Raw genomic sequence first — 20,738 nt, forward strand, 5'->3', positions numbered from 1 at the left:
ACGACGACGAGGTGAAGCTATTAACCTGCTGAAAAAACAACTAAACAATCTGTGTATACAGGTATATACGGACAGCGGTAATGTTTTGAGAGAAAATTAAAAATCGTGTGCAAAATTCACTGCGGCTTGTTGTCGAGCGTGTTAATAAATTTTTCTGCAAAACTCTTGAAAGCAGCAGGTGCAACCTGCATTTCTGCACACACACTCTCTCTCTCTCTTTCTCTCTCTCTTCCGAACGAGTTAATCGATCATTCTTCACCTTTCTCTCTTCCATCTCATTCACAATGGGAAAAACAACTCTGCGGAAATTTACCCAGCTTCTAAAATTTCCACCAACCTTGTCGGATGAAGTATACGGCGAAGGTATTAAATTTTCGTACAAATATTTGCACACTTTTTGTGCGGCAACGTTTTTTTTTATTTCACTTTATTTATTTTTTTTTCTTCTTTCTTTCTTATTCTTGCCTTCTGTTTTTTCCTTAGCAATTAATAGCTGTTCGCTTATTATCCAGTTTTGAGAAATAACCGATCAGTCGAATTGAAACGGTAGAAATAAATTGAAATGATCAAAAATTATTTTCGAAAATTGAACGATTTATATTATTCAATTAAATATTGAACGTATTTTGATCGAATGTTTGATCACGCCGATGCAATCAAAATTCATGATTATGACAAAATCCTTGTGAATACGATAAATTGTCGTATATTCCTAAGACGTTTCGACTGAATCGTGCAAAAAAAAAAAAAAAAAAAAAACAATCATGCAGTGCAGCGGTGTTTAGATATTTTTGAAAAAAAAAAACGGTTCAAAAATGTCGATTTTTATCGTAAACATTAATTAACACCAATCGATGTTGAACGATTCTAATTGTAACCTAAGTCGACTTGGGTGAAATTTTTAATTAGTTGCGATGCGATTTGAAAATTATCGAACAGTTGTTTGTTCAATATTATTAACGAAACAATTCTACACTGATTTTACGAATGAACATTTTCAGTTCTGATATACGGCATGAGAAAACTATCCGTTAAGTATGAAACTGAGATATTGTTCTTGGGGATAGTTGTTTCTTGATGGTTATTAACCTTCGGGAACTTGAAATAGACAGACGGCCAGCTCCGATGTAACAGGAAAGTTTACGAGTTTCGTAATGGACCTGCACAACCGCACACGGCGTCCGAGTTCCAACCACTTTATCAAACTTTATTCACACTATATTTCTCTGCTTAATCTTCGGCTGCTCCTGATTGCAAATTAAAAAACAATCACACGGGGTGTAGATTTTCTGCGTGGAAAAATGAAAACGAAACAGATGAATCAAACATTTGCTCAAAATTATTACACAAAGAAACTGAATAACACTTTGGCAAAAGTTTGTTAACTGATGATGTATTTAGCTGCAGTGATTTTTTTTTTCTTTTTTACCATTATTATTGTGTTCGATGAAAGGACTTTCTTTTTTGATAACTCGTCTCTGATTTTTGGGTGATTTATTTCGACCGTCAATTTTGACCGCTGAATGGAAATGCGGAGTGATTCGAAATATGACTTCCGCCTTTATTAAATCCAGAAAATACCGCTTGGAATACGCATATTATACATGTATGAGTTACGTGTGTTTGTAATCTACAAGTTCGAACCCCTCCTGCTTTTATAGACGTGACATATTGCTGATTTACAATGCGAGGGCTCTTCATTCCGTTCCGGATGTTAACCATTCGTCAAATTTTTTGTTTCAAACGCGAAATTGGGTAATTTAACCGACAGTGATTTATTTATCTGTTGAACGAAAATAATACGGGTACGTGACGAATTTTGAAAAAGGAATCGAATACCTGGAATATGGCGAATTGGGTCGGTGAATTAAATTTGTTCGATCCTACACGCCTGGAAGTAATTAAACCTGTAATCATTTCGTTTCAAAATTGCAAAGCGAATCATTTTAGAACAAAGGTTTTCAACCCTCTAAAATGGATTTCTGAGCACCGATTTCCCCAAATTCTCAACCTTAAAACTTTGAGATTCCGTATCTTTAAGTTTTTCCCATACTTATTCAAATTTTATCATTCTTCAAAATAACGCCGACTTTCTTGCATTCGAATAGAGAAACTTCTTATAAATTATTTTGACGAGTAACAAAAATGTTGATTGAAATGACTCGATTTTCCACCTCGCCAAAAAATTATCCTCAAACAAGTTTCGATCAACGAAAGAAATTCTGAGGATGAGTAGAAAAGTGTTTTAACTTTATTGAGTCGAGCGGATCCCGAAAGTATTAAAAATATATTTATTTACTTCTTTATCCACCCTGAGAAAATTTTGTGCACTTATGACATTAACAAATATGAACATCCTGGCCGGATGATAAATTCCGGAAGCTGCTCGCCTACTCTGGGATAATTTTCACTTCCGTCATTGACTTTTTTGGTTGTGTCGAAAAGCGCGCATTGGACGATAGAAAATTGCCAAAATAAATATTTTTCATTCGATGAATACGAACAGAAAATTTATCGACCTTTCGCAATCGTGCGAATTATAATTATTCTTTTCATCTATAATTTTTCAATTCTCTCTCGATATCCTCGAAGCACTTCGCGCACCGTTCTTCTTTGTTCCGGTCCTCGTTTGTCTCTGAGAAACTCGGACGCTTCATCGAGTGTCTCGATAAAGAGGAAAAGGCACTCCGAAGTCCTTTAATCCCGATGATCCAAACCGTAACAAAGTTCCAAAGAGCACTCTTGTCCTCGGATTGCTGCAGAAAATTCCGAGGACAAGAGGTAAGAGGTCTTTACTCGAAGACCGGAGGTCAAAAACCCTTAAGGTTCGCCACACCGTCGATAAAGAAGATATCCGAGAAACGCCAGTGAAGAAAAATATAAATAAATTCAATTATTAACTATTACGTCAACACTGCGAGAAATTTTTATTTCCGACCTTTTTATTGAAATCGTTCTATAATCGTTTCAACTAATATTCGTTTATACCTGTATTTCATTCTTGTTTTTTTTTTTTTTTTTTCGCTTTCTCGCCGCTCTCATAATAAAATCTTTTCCGATAGTTTAAAATATTTGATCAATTCAATCACTTTTTCTGTAAACTGTACTTGACTTGGCTTCTTTGCGGAAAAAAATATATATACATTTTCACGTCTGGCAGATTCATTTCTTTTCTTCTTACTTTTTTTTTTTTTTTGTTTTCTGTTTTTTTTTTTCATCTTCTTTTTCTGTTCCGGTAGCTAAACGACGACCAAACGAGGTTTTCCAATTTGGTAGAGAAACGCCGAGTTCGAGGGTTAATTAGATTGGAAATAATGATAATAATCTCTCTAACAGCGGTATATAGAATATTCCGGGAGTGAAATATTTCCTATAACCCGGGAACCCCATTTAGTTCTGCGTCAGTAATTGATAATTTGACCTTGAAACTCGGCGAGGCGTTAGTTAGTAAAATTTTCACGGTCAGCGGGTTGGCCAAATATTTAACGCGAATGTACTTTTTACGAAATACGAAATTCTCAACCACTCTCTTCGACGAACGTTTATTAATAATGCATGGAGTTTGTATCAAAGGTTAGGAGATAAGGAAAAGACCGTTGGAAAAACCTCGAGATATTTTTATCAAGCTATCGAAACAATTCATATACTCGACTAGTAATATACGTGCAACAGAAATAAAGCTGAGAAAATACGAACGACGAAAGCTAAGATGACAAAAATTTGAAATACGATTTTATAATTATTAAATCGTTAAAAAATTTCATAGATAAGCAAGTTTCATAAAAAATAGTAACAAGTATCTTATGCTCCAGTAATCTACAGTGAAAGAATGTGTAGAATTTCGCACGTTGTCAAAGAGCAGACGAGATGAAATTTATAGACGAAACGGTCCTGAATTTATAGTATACGAGTATATGTATGTATATGTATATGTATGTATAAAAAAGTTTCTTTCGTTCGGCAAATTAATTCGAAACACTCGGAGTAAATAAGTTTAAATGAAATCATGTTCTTTCTTCTTCCTCGTGCCCACGAATGCGAAGGGCTCGCGGAGTTCGCCATCTGGTAGCTGGCTAAAACTTTTCCCAAGTTATTTTTATTTTTTTTTACGTTTTGACTGGTTTTTTTTTTCTCAGAAGACCGGAGAGTAAAGAAATAAACGAAACCTATCTGACGGTGGAGAAAAAACAACAAATAAAGATACAACAAGAGTTTACGGGGAAACATTCTATCCACATATTTTACGTTACATGTATCTATAAATAATGATAAACATGTTTGCGGTTTGTTAGTCAGCTTTTTGTACGATTGTGCGAATTGGCAATAATTCATTAATAATTCGCGACGCTTGATAATAAACAAAGTGAGATAAATCGAAGATTGTATTCAGAGATATAATTGAACATATTTTCCAAGCATCGTTAATTTCGGAACTTAGGAAGCGTTTTCCAGCAAACATGGCGGCTGATAAAAATTGTCAAACGTTTCTTAAGCCGGTTAAAGTTGATTGTTTGAAACCTTGGGCCGGGATTTTATCATGTTAAAAAATTACGACGAAATACGTTGAATTTGAATCGTTCGTTGATCGGTCAAAAAATCGATTTCTAAATTGTGCGAGATTGGAAATGAAAAGATTAATAAACATGTGGTCGAAAAACACAACGAAATTCGAATTATGGTCATATATTCGTGTCTTACGGAGTAAAACACTTGAATTTCGTCGATCCATGAATAAATTTGAAAATTTTACAGACGAGTAAAACTCCCCGTTTACCACGTGAGTAATGGCTAATCCCACGCCGTGCATATTTCCAACAAATGAACCTGCGGGTCGGTACTTACAAACCCGAAACAAGTTGAGCACAGGTGTCTATAACGACATCCCTCTTAGAGGAGGACGTTTGAAGTCCACTTTGGTAGCTGGAGATGCCTCGGCAGAGGTAAACATTTACCCTGTACACTACTTTCTTTTCGATTCGTGTTCTTTTTCTTTTTTTCTTTTTTTATCTCTCTTATTACTATTTTATGGACGAACCAGCGGTACCGTATATCAGCGATAAATTCTGGCAAGCGTTCAGCTGGCGAAATAACATCGTGAAATTACTCTTTGTATCAACTTCGGGTATCACGTTTTGAAGTTACCAGATAGAATAGTTAGTTTCGCACGATTAATTTGTTCACGACTTGAAGTAGACTTCTCAGTTCGCGGTTCGGACTTGAGCGGTTTCTAATTTTTCCGCAGATCTTAACGTAAAATCTCCGTATGGATGAAAAAAATCGTAATTTTCAGCACGATGCTTTTCGTACTGTGTAAGATTGGCGTAATTTCCATAGACAAGGAATGGAGTCCTGTGTTAAGAAGCCTCGAAGGGTGGTAAAAATTTACGGTTTTCACGAGCCTCCGGAAACGGCATATAATTATCACGATCGGATCCCAGACAGGCGTTAAAATCGAAGTATGGGGATTACGGGAGGAGGGGAGGGAGGAGGGGGTGGGTGGAATCAAGAGACCATCAAGCTGAACGACGGGTCTCAACGTGACGTCAGACGAGCCTTCGAAAGCCTCAAAGGATCAGGGGTAATCTTACGCACTAAATCTCACTTACGAGGATCGTGTAGCGGCATCGCGCGCAGCTTCACCGAAATCCCGATACCAGTAAATACTAGCTGACGTACGTACGAGCACTCGTGCTTGTGAGAGAGAGAGAGAGAGAGAGAGAGAGGAGAGAGAAGTCTCGTTAATTACGCGTAGCTCTAGACGTTGCTTTCCAAGACGACACGCCACCAGCACATCCATCCTCGGATTCGCGTACCCTCGATTTTCTTCGCAAATAAGTCTGGTCCGCAGATCCAGGATCGTAGCCGGATGTGAAGAGTTGTTTCGGTGCTCGTTAAAGACCGTGCGACGTATAACGTGACACTTGAACATTGCCAAAGTTTCCGAGGTCTTCCAAAGAACGAGAGTTTGGATCGCGTGTAACACGTGGTCGAATCATGTTTGACTTAACTCCGGCAGAAAGTCGAGTTTATTGGTTGTGACTATGGTTGAACACAGGGTGCCAACCATACGATCGTGAAATGACTTGTCGTTGTCAGGAAATAGTCAGGCGAAAACGAAATGACGACTGCTTCAAGTTGAAGATCGATTTTACGAAAATATGTTTTAAACAAAGCTGCGCTTAAACAATAATAGACTGATTTCTTTTGTAATATGTTGTACATTGGGAAAAATTTCTTTTGTTACAGTAACTAGAAAAATTGAGTAAGGCAAAGTAAGGCATGTCAAGGGGTGACTTGGCGTATTATTCTTATGGTTTTATTTTGATTTCAATTGTAAAAATTACATTTTCATTTCTCGTTGTGAGAAAACTGCTCCAATTGGATCGGTTAAAAAATACTATGTTTTTGTGGTTCAAACTGCCAAATCTCTCTCTCTCTCTCTCCCTTTAATGTACTCTCCACTGTGATCTACTTTAATTTCTTCTCTTAACTTTTATTTACTGATCTTACCTACTTCAAGTTATATTTTCTGTCTGCTTTCTTGCTTTTTCTCTTTTTGTTCTTCTTACTGCCTATCCTGTATTAATTTTCTGTCTTTACATATACTTGCCCAACATCGATATGGATACAATAATTCATATCTATCTATCTATCTATCTCTCGTACAACGTGTCTCACAATCCGTTACAGTCAGGCGTCTGTCCGATGCTCTCGAGAAATTTTCTCCATCATCCGTGAATTTCCGCGTAAAATACAAGGCATGTGTCCCAGTTTTACGTCGGTCAATGCATCGGTAGAAGCACGAAGCATTTCCTCTCCTTGAAAATGTCTCCCCAGATATTATTATACTCCAGGTATACATATATTATACAGTTATGCAGATTTTGTTAAGAAGCGTCAACTGTGCCACTTTCGGAGAGACTCCTTAATGGGGGAACGAGTATACTATAGTACAATAAAGTATGGTATAGGTATACATTTAACGGAAATACAAACAAAGGAATCTTACCGAGATGAAACTGTATTCTCCCCTAACAAACGGAAGTTCCTTCCACTATCTCAGGATTCAACTTGGCGCTGCTCGAACCAACGTATGAATCTGCCTTTTGTCAACACAAGTGAAACGTGCGGCGGATCGTACACAATTTTCTCGGCAATATCGACAGTCTCGGTTGGAAAATTGCGTGACTATACATATAATACGCGGCATACAAGCAACCGATACCATGTATCGTCATATGCCGGAACAATCTCTCGAAACTTGAAAATCAACCGCGCATGCGCGAGTTTTATCGGCTCTTCGCCCAGGTTGGCCATCCCGAGTTTTCAGCTGTCAAACTGTTTCTGCCGGCGATGTAGTCGATACGAAATTTCGAGGTTAGAATCTCAAATAATCGAGGTAGCGACTCGGAAGGGTTTGGGAAGCGTTTGTTGTCGGATCGGAAAGTTGATTCTTCAAAGAACGGTCGGAATTCAATGCTTATGCTCATTGAAAATTCATAACGTGTACATTTTTCGTACGTTGGCCGGCCTGCATCGCGGACAAGAATATCGCTGCGGTAAGATTTCGCCGACCAATGAGATTCAATTGTTTGGCGCATGCGCGGTTGATTTTCAAGTTTCGAGAGATTCTCCCGGTATATAAAATATCGTTTCAGAATTTTTCATACGATATTTAAAACGTTCCGTAGCTCCGTGGATGAAGAGCTTTGTTTTTGTACTCAGGCTTAAAGAGTCAAAGTACGAGTAACGAACCTACTCGGATGCAAAGGATGATCGACGGACGAACGATTCCGGTGTCGTTTAAATTCAAAGCACATCTATAATGAACCCTGACACAGTGCTAAGGAAAACAAACAGCGCCTGCAGCGGTGGGTAATCTCCTTCGTTATATTTGCTCGGGTGGTCTAATTAGGGAGAAGTACAAGCTCGTTACTGATATCGAACCGCGCAGCAGGTTCTACCTCGATAAATCCCGCGGACCGTATTATACGTGTATACATTTCCCGGTAGAGTGATGGATTTGGAAAATTAATTTCATCAACGTCGACGCCCCGCCTTTATGGGCAAATATAAAAACAGTTCGTTTTTGGGGAAAACAATTTTTCCTAGACGAACGGAAGGCTTTTCCTGCTCGTTGATGGGGTTAAACACTGAGAAAAATTTCATTTGCTACAGTAACTAGAAAAATTCAATGAAACAAGTATCGTTTAAAAAACTTTTTGAATATTGTTGGAATTAGGAAAAACATTGTGCGATCGTCGATCATTTTTTGGTTGTTGCAGCGCAAAATCAGTTTACGAGGTTTACTCTACTCTCAGCTAGGCTCGATTCATTTTATTCTTGTCTATATGCCTCAATTTTGTTATTAATTTTGATGAAAAAATTCTAAAATGTTCTTGAAACTATGAATAACAAAGCCCTCAAACTCAAATTGCTCCAAGTGTTTTAATTTTTTATTTATTTTTTTTTTTTAAACCTCTACAACTTAACATACTTCGAACAAAAACAAGAAAAAATTATTAATATTACGAACAAACTACGAGCCATTGAAACATTTTCATAATCTAATAAGTAATTCATCAGGGTGTGTTCATCCGCAGCATAAGGATGGGAATGAATTAAAGGATGATCAGAGGATTTTTTTCCACGATGAAATCAAATTTACGTCAATTGAGATCGATGTACTCACCGCATTTATTTCTCTGCAGTGTTTAACGTGGTCGAATCCCGTTTCGCTTCTAAATTCGTGTCAGCTCGAGAATTGATGAGCAAACTTTGTTACACTCTAAATACAATTACATCGAGTATAATATTGAATTAAAATATACGAGTTGTACGGTTTAATTACAATATAAATTGGATTAATTACATGCATATAATTACGTTTGAAGGAAATTCTCACTTTATTTTTGCTTATTTATCGTTTAACTTTGTTCAATTCGCTTCCTTTTCATTATTTATTATCTTATCTCATTGTCGAGGTCAAGAAGAAACGCTTCTTCGTTATCAATTTCATATCTTATCCAAACATCGTACGTACAACGACTCTGCGGCTAATCGCTGCAGCGAAACTCAGTTTCGAAATACAATCCCAACGTGTGCAGATTTCTTGCTTAAAGTATTAAACACACATCGGTCGTATCAGTTTTGGATTTGTTTAAACAGCCCTATCCTTGTAACTGCTGAATTTAAATGAGCAAATCGAATGGAAAACGTGATTCTCTGGTCGCACGGTTCTCGGTTCCATTAAAATTCATACGCAAATTCCGGTCCATTCGTTTGCTACAATTCCAGCATCCCGGCTGCAAATGAATATCGAGATTGATACGTGATATCTACATCATTTTTGAATCGGATGAAGAGGTGAAGCGTGAAGTAGTTTTCTCGATTCCACTCTCATCTTCAAGGATTTTTCATGAAGAGACATTTCAATTTATTGATACAAAAATTTTATATACGCATTGGGGTGAAATTGAACGACATTATGATATTTTTTTAATTGTAAAAATAATGATAGTTATAAGCTGCTGTCGCCGAGTTCCGGTAGCAACTATAAAAATGAAAATAGTTAAGGACTGAACGGTAATAGGAACAAGAAATTTCTCTCAGTGTAACAATTCCATTTACTGTTATGAAAATCGCGCTTGTAAAGTATAACCAACCTCGGATGTAATCGCGACGGATAAAGTTTCGGTTAGAAAAGTTGTCACATTTGACGGATTGGAGAGAAGAGCATTTCGAACGATAAGAGCAGCTGTTAAAATTGCGAAACCTTGGCAAACTCGGTCAAGTAACGACTGCAAGTGAATCTAGCGGTCTTTTATGGACTTGCCGTTGCCGTCAGAGAAGTAACGAAGTAACCAACGGCTTTAAAACCGTAGGATGCTCGTATAACGTCGCGATCGGATGTTTCTTGCCGAGTACCTAATGAACAGCGGACATTGTTGGTTGGGTTTGTTTCGTTCGTCTGAATTCTTGAAACGCGGTTCTTGGCACAGTCTTCATGATGAAAGAGTGAAAGGTGCGGTATACATGAGGGGGTGGAGTTGAAATTCCGAATTTGAAAAGTTCCAAAAGCGCTGAATTCGGGAAATTTTTGGCGGCGAAGCTTGAAGGATAGAAATCTAACTTTGAGGAAACTTGTAAGTTTTGAAACGTCCGAAACGCGACGACGTTCAAAGTTCCGGAATGACGAAATGCCGGAACGGTGGAAATCCGACGAGACAAAGTGCCGAAAGTGCGAGAATGTGAAAATTTGAATATTTGAAACATCGAGATTCCGAAGGATCGAACATTTTCAGTTCTGCGAATTTCTGGCTCGGTGAAATTTCGTCACTTTGATCATTCTTTGTTTTGGATTTTCGATGTTTTCACGTTTGGAATCCTGGAAATTCTGATTTTCGGTTTGTCTCTTTTTTTACACTCACTCGTTGAGTAAACTACGACGTATGAGTGTATTTCAATTTACTTTGAGCCGTCAGCTTTTCGAACATTTAAAACTTTGTTGTTTCTCCAAAGCTTGATTTCTTCACTTCAAGTTGCGCAGGAAAGGCTTGGTCATTGGTTTACAGTTTGCAAATTAGTTCCCGAGTTAATTCCGAGTGATTTGTGAATGTTTTATCGATAGAAAATAAGTTCAAGTTTGACAAACAGCGCTCTTTTCACGGGATCGTTGAAAAAAGGAGGTTAAAGGAAACGGAGACGTTTTGCGAATAGTAAATAAAATTATTCCCGAAATTCGTATCGCTGGTATCATCGAGTGCACTGGAATAGTTTAGTTGAATTAATTGTTCGATTCAAGCCGTTTCACCTCCGTTGTGAAAGTTCAACAGAGAGATTCCGGCAACTTTGGTTTATCCGAAAGGAAAAGTCTTCCAGAGAACCAAAGACCAGGATTTAACCACCGGCTAAAGATTTCGAAATTCACAAAACTTGAAAGGAAACATCTTGAAAAAATCACCAATTTATCTCAAGATAAATTGATCAGACTTCTCGCAACGAACCAAATAATTAAATAACCGTAATAAAGTAAAGCGGAAGACGGAAATTGGAGAGACGGCGCTTTCCCATCACAGAATTTGGAAATTTTGTCAAATTCGAAGCTTCAACCCCGCCCCTGCATGTGTTACCGTTCCCTTCGCTGACGGTCACTCCAAGTAACATTGTCCGACCCTCGAAATGAGAAACACAAACGACTGCTGAACTTGAAATAAGGGAAACAAAGCAGAGCTTCCGGACTGCGCAGGAGGGACAATTGAACCGCAAGCTCCGGGCAACTGTGCCACTTATTCCAAAGTGTTTGCGAAAACCCTTGTACAGTTTTAATTAAATAAACTTTCTTCCGTTTCTCCGACAGCGGACCACAACAGCTCTCCTTCGTTTTACCGCCGCCGAAATATCACCCTCTTCGTCATTCCTCGCGGGTAGCTTTCGCTGCTTTTGTAAAGGGTTCGCGGATGTTGGGAACGGTGCAAGTCTGCTCGGCCAGTGTATTATAATCAAGAAATAATTTTTGCCCCAGTAATGTTATTTCAAAACCAGCTGTTCTACGTGAATTAAAATCGCGTCAGGATGCTGGATTTTGAACGGAACAAAGATACGGACCCTCGGAAATTAGTTACAGCTGTGCGTAGTAATGTTGAAATCCGTAAAAGCTCTCCGTAATCTCGTGAAATCAAAATTTCGTTCCATCGCTAGATCTTTGATTGAAAATAAAAAATTCAATAATACATAATTTATACTTGCTTCTATTTTCGTTCAAACAGTGTAAAAGAAGCGTTTTTAAATTGATAGCGTCGTTATGAAAAGACGATAAATGGCCCGAACAAATTTCCAGGATAAGAAGTAATCCCGTATTTGTTACTCTCGAGTTTCTTTCGCTTCTGCAGATTAGATGTAAGCCGGATACATGAATATATGTATATAATAGTTACACCTGTGGCCCAGAAGTCTGATGTTTTATGTCTGCAAGAACTTCCGTTCGGTATAAATCCTTTTTTAAAATACGACTCTACACGATACATCATTCACTGAGTCGAAACGTAAAATACAATCGTTAAATTTCCCCCTGCGATGATTAATTACCAATAAAAACAAACAAATCAACTCATTCAAAATACGTTTGTTGTAAACAACATTCAGCACATTTATTTTGAGTTCCAGTTACCGTTCGGTTCTTAATTATTTTTTTACCACAACGTTAAAGCCTTGTTTAACTAAAAAAGTAGAGCAAGCCTCGCAAACCGATTTTACGTTGCAATTACTAAAAAATGATCGACGATAGCGCAAAATGGTTACCAACAATGTTCAAACAGTTTTTTTGACGATACCCGTTTTACTGAATTTTTCAAATTACTGTAAAAAATGAAATTTTTCTCAGTGTATATTGTACTGAAATTGAAATATTGCTACCCAGTTCTGACAACAACTGAAATAGACGAAAATGGAAGAAAAAAAAAAAAAGAGTCCTCATCTCCGAATGTTTCGTGGTTTGAAAATAAATAGAAAACCAAAAAAAAAACACTTGTACCAGGTAGCGAATTTGCGTAACGCAGGGCTTGATTGCTCGTGGTTCGTTAAAACTTTGGCTGGCAACACGGAGCGTTTCTATCTCTGTCCGGAGGCATTGAAATCGGAGGGTGAGGGTGAAAAGGGGTGAATTCTATCGGCATTCACGCAAGTCCTGTTCCACCGTCGATTCGGACCGACGAACCGTCGCTAATCCAACATTGCAAGCTGCGAAACGAAACATATACAACAGAGAGCTTGCACGGGCCCGAGGACCAGCCGAAACCCGACCTTTTGAACCTCGGCTACATAATGAAACAATTACAGGACCGCCTGACGCGGTCGTTTGTAATCAGTAATCATGCAACTATTGTACTTTAACACGCAAACCGCGCCCCGAGCGTCTCTTCGCCGCTCTCCGAAATCGCTCCATGTACGCCGCTCGTAACGTCGTTGCTCTTTTGTGCAACGTGCCGCGTGTCCGCGAGACGAGGAAATTTCCGTTTCCGGTCAACCGCAACTAACCTGAGCGAAGAGCGGACGTTGGCAATTTTTTTGCCAAGCGTCGAAAACTGTCCGAAGCGTGTTTTTTTTTAATGAGAAACAATTCGGCCATTCAAGGGGTAAGAAACACCCCTGAAGTTGATGAAAAATTTATTGACACAAAAACCGATTGAATTTTTCACTAATGGAGTGTGCAGTGATTCTTTCTTTTTTTTTTTTTTTTTTTTACAGGGAAATTGAACTAGAGATTGAATAACTGAATAATTGATTATTATACAAAAGTATTTTTAGTCGATAATTATTTTTTTCTCGGGATCCATTTCGGCAATTCAAAGGGTAAGAAATGATCCCTTAAGTTTAAACCCAAAGATGATTTTTTTTTTTTTTTCCGTGTTGCTTGCATGCCTCATTTTGTTTGGGGAAAAATTGAACCAAAAATTGAACAGCTGATTATTGTACAAAAGTTTTATTGGTCGCTAATAAGACCGAAAAGTAATATTCTTGTGGATTTCGGTGGAATTGCAGAGAATCGCCTGTTTCCAGGAATATCTAAATTTTTGTGCCTCATACCGAAAGATTCATGTGAAAAACACTCGACGAAAGACGGACATAAAAAAAAAAATCAAAATCGCAGATTTGAAATTCTTTTTGTCATTACGTTCAATGTATTATGCGAATTATTAATCGCACGAACTTTTGTAAAAATTACAAAAGTATTACGTTTCGATGAAGACCCATCAACTTGTGGAAAGGAGAAAAAAAAATAAAATAATGATAATAAATTTAAAATGATTCTACAGACTTATTTAACCTTGTCGATATTTTTACTTTGGTGATTTGACCTCTTTAACTTAAAACGGAAACAAATGATTAAATCACGTTCGTGTTGAAGAGGTTAAATATCAAGTGGACGAAGAACGTCCCCTTAAGTTGCGTGAGTTGCAGAATAATTTTTGCAATATCAAAGAAAATGTTCACGAGCCCGAGTAATTTCACGAACTTGCTAAGACGGATTGCGAATTAGCGTGAGACGGTTTGTGCGTACATGTTGCCGGTAGCAAAACGTCGGCTCGTTCGCCAAAGAAATCGTGTGAATCTCGTTTCGTTACGTGTTATCAAAACTCCGCTTCGCGAACAATTTTTCATACTTTACAAGAGCCGGCGATTATTTATACGGTATATGTGTACGTTCCGAAGTTGTAAAAAAAATCTGTTTCAAAGGGAGCGATGCAGCCGACAGGTTGATTATGCCACTCTTGAAACCCATTTCGCAATGGAAATTCCCCCATGTTGCATTAAAGACTTCCGTATAATTAACCCTTTGAGTCGTAGTGGTTATAAGTATTCTTACCGCGCATTTTATACCCATTTTTTTGTAAACTGAGAGAAATTTTCAGTCCGGTTATCGCTCAGTCCTTAACTATTTTCATTTTTCACCACGATCGAAAAATATAGTTCTTACTGTTACGCGTACCTCGTTTTTTGTAATTCCAACAATATTCAAACACTTTTTTTAACGATACCTGTTTTACCGAATTTATCTGGTTACTGTAATTAATGAAATTTTTCTCAGTGTATATATCGAGAACACTGAAAACGTATTTCGTTGCGGTTTTTTCCTATTTCTGATAGTATACCAGCAAGTTTTCATCACTCGAGAGTAATTGTTGCGATATAATGTAAATTATCATTGTTAGAAATAAATTGATTGAAAAAAATCGTTAAAATTTAAAGAATAATTCATTTCCAAGAAAGTTACTCCTCTACACGTATACACGTTTCAAATAAATTACAAGTTTTTGGGATCGCTGATTGCGAATCTGAAATCGCGATATCAAAAATTCAAAATGACGGATCCAATATGGCGGACAAAAATTTCAAACTTGATCGAATCCGGAGAAAAAATTCTGTCCCATGGTTTCTGGGGTCGCTGATTACGGATATGAAATTAGATTTTGAGAATTTAGTGTGACGAATCCGATCAGTGAAAATATTCGTCCGCCGTATTTGATCATCCATCTTGAATTTTTTAATCCGATATCAGACTCGTGATCAGTGACCCGAAAAACTATAAAATACTATCTTGTCGTGAAAGTTGTCACAGCAGAATAATGCGTGATTCAAAGGGTTAACCAAATTTACCTCGCAGACCTTAATCGAGAAAAAGTAACGCGACTAAGCTGGAATTCTAACAATCATGGACCCTAATCAGACCGCTCTGAGAGTTACTAATTATAAGTAACGAAGCTCTCTCGTACACCGTAAAAACTTGACGCTGCAATTAAAGCTGCTTTTTTCAGTTTTGTGGTTTTTCAAAATTCGGTGCCAGGTTCACCTTGACGATTTTTTACTCCGTTCTTTTTTTTTTTTTTGTTTTTGCGCCGATAAGAAAAAGCACAAGCCACATTGAGCGACGGAATAACGAACCTCCTTCATCCGTTACCTTAGTAGGTATCGAAAAATTTTCTACCTCCGGAGAACAAATGATATAGCAGATGGGGGGAAGAAAGCGGGAGCGAAAGCAAGATCGCGCAAGCATCGCGAGAAAGGAAAGCTTCTTTCGAAAATTTGGAAACAAAAGGAAACAAAAAAAATATATATATGTATATGTATATGTGTATACGTGTGTGTGTGTATTTATGGACTGAAAGAAGACTCGGGTTCCTGCATCGCTTAATCTTACGACTCCGTTTGTTTTTCAGTGAAGCCACTGACGGTTGAGATCATGAACAAGAGAAAGACCGTGTCGGCGGGGAAAAAATACGAGGTCGAGTGCAAAAGCACAGGATCCAGACCACCGGCTAACTTGTCTTGGTGGAGGGGTGCGAAGCCTCTTCAAAAACCAGCAAAAGTTGTAAGTCGCTTATCAATATTCAATACGTGTGCAATGTAACGCTACGCAATATCGAAATTTCAGTAATTGTTTGATTGTTTGTTGATTTTTCGTTTTTTTTTTTTTTTTTTTTTTTTTTGTTTTTCGCGAAATATCGTATCGAAATATTTAATATTTTGATCGTTTTGCGATGAAAATTAGTGAATTTTGGGCGTGTAGTTTTTTCTTCTCGGACATTTTTGCAATCGTATACCTATAATATGTTGTTTCTCAAATTTCTTCGAATAGCATATACACTGAGAAAAATGTCGTTGTTATGGTAACTAGAAAAATTCAGTAAAGTAAGTATCGTTAAAAAAAACTGTTTCAATATTGTTGGAATAACGAAAAACGAGGTACGCGTAACCATTTTGCGCTATCGTCGATCCTTTCTTGGTTATTGCAACGCAAAATCAGTTTCTGAGGTTTACTCTACTTTTTTATTTAAACAAGGCTTTAACGTCAATTTATTCTTGCGCGAGCGTTAAATTTTCGCAACGGTTGCAAGAAAATATAGCAACAGTGATGGTAATGAGAAAGAATAGTAACGGATACCAGAGTTTCCGGTAATGGCTAGAAAACTAATTTTCATTTTCTACCTAGAACTACATTTTTCGATTATCGTAAAAAAAATTAAAACAGTTAAGAACCGAGCGGTAACAGGAAGTAAAAATTTCGTTCAGTGTACATATAACGGATACTTTTGTCGGTTGAAAAATTCCCAGCGCTTTGAATGTAATCGTAAAGGTTTAAGATTTTTTTGTCCAAGGCGTAAAATGAGGAAAAAAAATGTGTGTACCGATAAAACTTCGTAAGCCTAGGATTAGCCAAATTTTTATCCCACGACTTTGAATATCTTCTCTCTCTTCTCATCTCAATCCTACCTACATTCTTCATTTCGTGAAAAGTTTCCTTGATAACGGCAGTTGAGAAAAAGACGAGTCAAACAAAACAAAAAGAAAAAAAAGCTCCAGCATAGTTCTTGCTGCACTCGCCGTGGAATAGGAACCCTCTTTTATATTTTCGCGTATCTCTTTTCTCCTTTGTTTTATCCTGTTTGGGGAAAATGGGGTTCCGATGTAAGCAGCGTAAAAAGATAATAGGAGACGCGGGGTAAACGGGGGGGGGGGGATGAAAAAAATGTGGAAAAAAAACGTTGCTCGATATTTATGGGGGTGAGAGCTAAAGAACGAGACAGTGAGAGAGAGAGAGAAAGAGAGAGAGAGAGAGAGTTGCAGGCAGAGGGTTAGGTCCGGAGGGCCCTCATTAAAATAAAATCAGTCGAGCAAACGACGGGATAACGCCTTTCCGAGGATTAAAGAGGATCGAGAAATCTTCATTTTCCTTTAAATCGAAAATTCGGCCGTGTACCTTCTGTGTATATATATATATATATATACATATATATATGTATATGTATAGGGACAACATATATGTATATATATATATATTAGAGTGTTTCAAAAAAACCGACTATTTTTTTTTTTTTTTTCGAAGAACATTGAAAAATCTTACGAGTGTCCGTCAAAAATGACCTCGGTAAAATATGAGCTTTTAATATTGATATTTAGAGGTGGCGATTCTCAATTTTCCATTTCCCATTTAAATAACATGGGAAAAATTTTTTTAAAAATTTAGAATTTTATTGCTCGAAAACGAATCAGTGTGAAGATATAAAGAAAACATATTCTTGTAGGAAATTTTACGCTCTACAAAAAAGATGCGAATAAAGATTTGCGTAAGGTAAGTCGTTTCGGAGTTATCAGGCCTCAAACATCGAACCGTTTGAAATGATAATGTTATTAATTTATAAATGCTACAAAACTGACTCATATCACTTAAATGCACAATGTTATTGATTTTAAAATTAAAACTATAGACTTCCAATGAAATGTTAATTAATTTTATATCATTTTCATAACGATATCTTTCACCGGAGAGAGAGAGACAGAGAGAGAGAGAAATCAACGCAAATTATATTCTTTCGTGTCACAATATTGACGAAGGATTCATTACGTAAGTTATAATTGGATAAGGCGTGCGTATAACGATTTTATAATTGGATTAAGCGGATGTATAACGATTATACGTTATATATACAACACCTGTACGTAACATCGATATTCATTAACGAAGATGATATTGTCGTCAGAAGTTGAGAGTAAATATTATAATTAAATTTCATCCGTTTCGCAAATATTCCTTTTATTATACGTGCTAATTATACGACTTTCATTAATATACTTATATATGCTTTGTGCTTTATGCTTTCATCGGCATTTTACTTCGGACATTCAAGCTTGCGCATGAATTTAAGCTTCTTTGTCGATTATCAATTTTCAGAAGTAAATTAACAGCAGTCTAAGACTTCAATAATATATTCGTTGGATCAAATCATTCGGAGTTTAAATTGTACAGTTGAACTTTTTAATAAGCCGCGAGTCGATTTTACTTCTCATTGTTTTGTGCTGCATTTGAAAAATTCGCTATTACATTTTAAATTCAATGATTCTGAGAGATATTTTTTTTTTTTCAAATGCGTAGTATATTTTTTGTGAGAGCAGATGAAAGATTACAAGGTCCACATTTTTACGGCGCTGCATCAGAAAAATGCGTCGTCGCATTTTAAATTTTGTGCCGCCGAAATGCATAGTTTCTAAGCAAGGTAGTAATTTTTTTCATAAAAATCCATAATTTTTGTAACACGCATCGATAAAAACTGCATTAGGTGTCTTTTACATCACGATTATAGTAACAGAAAGGTAATTTTTCTCAGATTTTTCTCTACGTGTGGACGTATAAAAAGTTTAGTAGAACAATGAGAAGTCGAGCTCTTTATTTCGGCACTCGTTGGTAATGGAAAGCGGGGCGGGTGACTAAATTCCCTAAAGGACCCAAGGATCCCGAAGGACTCGGGAGTGTCGCATTCATTTGCAAAAAGTCCTAAATCTCCTTAACGGTACAGAAAAGATACACACCGATAGTATTGCAGCGAAAAACGTAGGGTGTTTTTTTCCGACCGGTTGAAATCAACGGATTCAATTTCACCGTAACGAAAGAAAGGTGGCGAAAAGCGCTTCGCGATGGTTTTGCAAGCACGAATTCGACTTCCGGTATTTCGATAGGAATAAAGACATAACCGAATGAGGGATAAGAAGAAAAAAAAAAAAAAAAAGGGAAAAGGAAAGAATAATGGAAAAAAAGGAAGACGAATCGGGAGAAAATAGAAAAACTACCGACAATGGGAAAGGCGTGGCAGCAGGTCGAACAGGACAGACGTGTCAGCCGCAGGAAGCCGTAACTCTCACCGATTCTATCTAGCCGCTGATGTCTTCGTCCTGCCGTTTCTATACCAACCCCCCCCCCCCCCCCTCTTTTTCAACAGCTTCTTCTTCTACTTTTTGATTCGCTTTTCTCTCTTTCTCTCTCTCTCTCTCTCTCTTTCTCTCTCATCTCTTTTTCCATTCCCATTATTCTTGGCAAGCACGGATACTTGTGCCAAAACTAGAAACAAACGCTTGTACTGCACTCGATATGCGATATACTGTCGTTTATTTGAAAATAGTAAATGGTGTGAGCGATACAGTGTTGAAAAAAAAAAAAGAAAAAAAAATAGAAGAAAAAAGAGGGACCCCGAAATCGGCCCCTATTTTTGAGCCCAATATAATTTCACTTTTGAGAGCTCAAATTTTAACAAGACGTATTTTTATACCTAAATGGAACTTTTGAATCCGTTTGATAGAAAAGAAGAGAATTAAAGAGGGACCCCAAAATCGGCCCCTATTTTTGAGCCCGATATAAGTTATGGACCAAAAGAGATAAACGAACGAAACAAGATTCAAAATAATCGTTGTTCCATGCTGTATCCGGGTTTTTTTTTTTTTTTTGTGTGTTCACACACTATCAACCCGTAAAAATAGAAAAAACTCTAACCCTGTAATCGGGTGTGAAGTTTTAAATGACCAAAAGCGTGGATAAAGTATTTTTTAATTATTTATTACCTACGTCAGTTATAATAACTTATCATCAATCGAAACCTTAAAAGTTCAAAAACTACCCTTATCAAGGGTTGGGAAGCAATTCATGACCAACAAGATTGATGATATAGTTATTCCTCACAGAAAATCTAGATACAGCATGGAATAACGATTATTTTGACTCTTGTTTCGTTCGTTTATCTCTTTTGGTTCAGAAGTTATATTGGGCTCAAAAATAGGGGACGATTTTGGGGTCCCTCTTTAATTCTCCTTTTTTTCTTTCAAACGGATCCAAAAGTTCCATTTAGGTATAAAAATACGTCGTGTTAAAATTTGAACTCTTAGTAGTAACGTTAAGAAGTTGCAAAATAGTTATTGTTCCTTCTGATTTTTATAATAATAACTAACTAACGATGCGTATAAGTACAGAAAATTCACAGACATATTTTTGTGGAGAATTGAACGCTCTTCAAAAAAATAAATAAATAAAATGGTCTCTCGGTATTTTCTGATAAATTTGCTCGTTCACTCAGATAAATTTTGATCTTGAGTAACTTTTGAACGAGTGAAGTTATCGGAAAATAATAACACATCGTTTTTTGAAGAGCGTTCAATTCTGTACAAAAATATGTCTGTGTATTTTCTGTACGACGCATCGTTAGCTAGTTGTTATAAAAATCAGAAGGAGCGAAAGTCATTTTGCAAATTGCTCAAATTTTATGAGGCGTATTTTAATAGCAAAATTTTTAACCTGTTTGGTAAAAAAAAAAATTTAACTCAATCATTTCCAAGATCCGAGTTTGCCGCGATGAATAATTTTGGAACAGGTGAGGTTATCAGCTCAAACCTGATAAGAACATGGCCAAGTATAAATG

At 37.0% G+C, this 20,738-nt stretch overlaps 1 protein-coding gene across 5 annotated transcripts in view; it reads left to right on the top strand.

Annotated features, from left to right (window-relative positions):
- Positions 1-20,738, top strand: part of LOC107219348 (hemicentin-2) — a 165,580-nt gene that overhangs the window by 96,706 nt on the left and 48,136 nt on the right. For all 5 annotated transcript variants that reach the window (XM_046744892.1, XM_046744893.1, XM_046744894.1 and 2 more), the window contains one exon: positions 15,717-15,868. In XM_046744892.1, coding sequence (XP_046600848.1) covers positions 15,717-15,868 — 152 coding nt within the window. The remainder of the gene's footprint in view (positions 1-15,716; positions 15,869-20,738) is intronic.

Source organism: Neodiprion lecontei, chromosome 7 (assembly GCF_021901455.1).
Source record: "Neodiprion lecontei isolate iyNeoLeco1 chromosome 7, iyNeoLeco1.1, whole genome shotgun sequence".
Classification (NCBI taxonomy): Eukaryota; Metazoa; Arthropoda; class Insecta; order Hymenoptera; family Diprionidae; genus Neodiprion; species Neodiprion lecontei.